The sequence below is a fragment of the Elaeis guineensis genome, chromosome 13 (genome assembly GCF_000442705.2).
Source record: "Elaeis guineensis isolate ETL-2024a chromosome 13, EG11, whole genome shotgun sequence".
Classification (NCBI taxonomy): Eukaryota; Viridiplantae; Streptophyta; class Magnoliopsida; order Arecales; family Arecaceae; genus Elaeis; species Elaeis guineensis.
In genome coordinates this window covers 18009291-18012599 of record NC_026005.2, presented here as the reverse complement: position 1 = coordinate 18012599, position 3309 = coordinate 18009291, and the positions used below count along the sequence as shown (strand labels likewise).

General features: G+C 35.2%; 1 protein-coding gene across 1 annotated transcript; it reads right to left on the bottom strand.

Annotated features, from left to right (window-relative positions):
* Nucleotides 1–827: 827 nt before the first annotated feature.
* Nucleotides 828–1589, bottom strand: LOC105032966 (uncharacterized). Its single transcript, XM_010907574.4, has one exon. It carries the CDS (start codon nucleotides 1567–1569, stop codon nucleotides 1138–1140), a length of 432 nt encoding a protein of 143 aa, XP_010905876.1. The 5' UTR covers nucleotides 1570–1589; the 3' UTR covers nucleotides 828–1137.
* Between the last annotated feature and the right edge of the window lie 1720 nt (nucleotides 1590–3309).

Genomic DNA, 3309 nt, shown 5'->3' with positions numbered 1-3309 from the left:
AATATTTTTTGATGTAAAAATAGTTTTTGTGCAATCAAGATCAATAAATGAAATCAATTAAAATCTCTCTTGAGCTCCACATTTTTTTTCTCTCAACTTTGAGAGATGGCAAAAATCTTTCATATCAATTTTGGAGATTTTTTTTCTCTGAACCAAAGCCACTAATATCTAACTTTGGTGGCTCTCATCCTGGAGATTGTAAAGACGTATCTTATGAGAACTCAAGACAAGAATCTCTTATGATGGTCTTTGATTAGAAGGAATTAATATAAGCACATAACTCTAATTTTGCAAGCTTTGAGTTTAAAACTTAGTCAATATGTGCGATTAGGAATAAATCATTTTTTAAACTCCACCATTTGAAATTAAACCTTTGCGAGTATTTGTTTTGGTATATAATTATTTCACAGTGGAGAGGTCCACTTTTAGATATAGCAAAAATATCAAACTTGACGATGGTCCAAAAATATTGAGTTTAATTTGGTATGACAAAGCAAGGGATTTAGTCTTTATTTCATGCCCTCAAATTCATTCATTTGTACAACTAGATATCGATCATGGTTGTTGGCGCTACCGGGCATTGGCGATTTGCTTAACAACCAGTCTAGCAACAAAACGAATGCCTGGGGGAAAATAGAGTAGGAGGATAAGAGGGGAAATAAAAAATATATATATTTTTTTTTCACTTATTTAATAAGTAGATGATGAGCAATTCTTCGATCTTCATGATCCATTCCACAACATTACAATTTAGAAAAAAAATCAGGTGCACTCCTCATGTCCCAAATTCGATCCCCATAAATAAAACCTGATGGAAAGAAACTTACAACAATTTTCAAATGAATTATGGATTGAGAGAGTTTCTTTGTAACATACCTCATCCACTACGTGTATCAAGATGGGCGTCGTCTTCTACTTAATTAGAGTAAGATAAAAAAGAGGAAAATATACTTAAAATATATGTAAAAAAAAAAGGCATTGTGATATACTAGCATGGGACAGCGGCTTCTAAGCACATAGTCCAACAGAAAACCATAAAGCAGAGCGCAAGAAGGAAGCCAAAAAGAGAGAGGGATTGTTTACGGGGCAAAAGAAGAAAAAAAAAAAAAAAGAGTAAAGGATTGTAAACAAAGTGCTTCAGATATCGCCCTTGTTCGCATCATAACCGACGGTGACCAGATGCAGGTTGGAAGGCAACGGGCTCCGTAGCGGCGACCGCGGTGGGGGCGCCTCCGACAGCTTTCTCCCATCGGCGTCGTAGTAAATCACGCCGGAGAAATCCAGCGGCTGGCATTTCTCCCCCATGAGTATCGACCTTTGCCACACCCCCTCCTCCTCCTCCTCCTCCTCCTCCACGTCTTCTTTCATCTTCCCCTCGGCGATCCCCGTCTTCCCACCGCCGATCCTTTTCCTGGAGCTTCGCCGCCGGGATAGGAAGGGCCGGGTGGCGGCCGTCGATAGCCGGGAGAGGGAGGGGCCCCGCCGCCGGAGCTTCCGTGCCGCACGCGTCACGTGCCTCGAGCACGTGCTCATCATCTCCGTCATCGTCTGGAGTAGCCCGATTCCCATGAAGCCGGCCTCTTTTTATTCTGGGGAGACGTTCCTGGATTGGGAGCCTATATATAGAGTGGAAGGTGACCGGTTTGGACCGGGCTGGCAATTTTTTAATGTTATCTTTTGATTTTAAAATATTTAATGTTTTGACGAATGATGCGCAATTTGTGGTTGTCAAACGAAATGAGCGGACTAAACAGAATTTCTCGCATCGGAATTTCTCGCATGGCTGCTGGCAAAAGATTTCAATACTAGTAGTCAATGGAGGGGAGCAGACTTAAATTAGTTATTGTTACTGCAAAGCTGCAAATATTAGGTTGCATTGGAATTATCAATGCATAAATATGCGGTTCAAATCATAAATGGCTAGCTGCCTCAATTTCATGCTTATCTGAATATGTTGCTATTATTATTTTCGTGAGAGGCTTGATAATTTTGATTTAGATGTTCTTAATTGACAAAAAAAAAAAAAGAAATCATTATTGGGGTATTTAATGCAAGATTATGTCGGGATATTGATAATTTTGGTTTACATGTTTTTGCATTAAAACAATCATTATTTGAATCATTATCTGAATAAATACATAAATCTCCGCATTAATAATTTTAATCATTATTTGAATAAAAAAAAGCAAGATTTTATCTTGACATTTTATATAAACCAAAACGAAGGATGCATTAATATTCTACCAAAAAGAGATGGATGCGCTAATAATTTTAATTAATTCATGTTCTTTCGTTAAAGACCATTATTGGTATATTTGATGCACATATGGTATAAACCAATATATCTCAGCATACCATCTAATGCGCTGTTAATATATCCGTGAAGATTATTCGTATAAAGACGGAGATTTCAATGTCTTAATTTAGACTTCTTGCATATCAACAAAAAGCTTCTAAAAAATTTAATTATTTTTCTATTTTATCCTACTCCAAATCCTTAAAGATTTTCAATCGTCTCGGAATTTAGTATCTATCGGAATAACCAACATCTCAACTTTGAAAGTCCTTTAATGAATGGGATATTTATTATATTCTATAAACCAAATATTTTTGAGGAAAAAAAAATGTATGGTACAACTTATCAAAATGTTATGGTCATCGGAAGTAAGAGTATAATGGCCTGCTAGAATATTATTTTTCTCAAATAGTGGGGTACCAGTAGCCACAATTGTATGTAATTTTTTTTTTTAAAAAAATGCCTACTTATACATCAAATGTGATACAATTTATTGATGAATAGAGAAATGAAATTATATTTCGTTAGCCAGGGCATGAGCATTTTCTTCAGTAGCTCAATTACAATAGTTTACCAGAATTTCATATTCATATCGGGTTTTTCTTTTGATCATCGAGATATGCTATTAGTCAACAGTTTATGGATGAATGGAGAAATGAAATTGTATTTCACTAGCTATGGTGTGATTATTGTTACATAAGCATTTTCTTCAATAACTCAATTATAATAGTTTACCTGAATTTCATATTAATATCAGGTTTTCTTTTGATCATCGAGATATGCTATTAGTTTTTGTATATCTATGTGGAAAAAGCTATAGACAAATTGAATGTGACATTCTAGCATATAAAGAAACAAAACAGTATCATGTTATATCTGATCAACATGTGCAATCCACACTTATCAAAAGGTAGAGTTTCCATTTTTTTTTTTTTTTTAAAAAGCCTAGTTTCTATTTTCTTTTATAAATTAACACTGCTATTTGGATATCAAACTTAAGATGGACTCTTAAC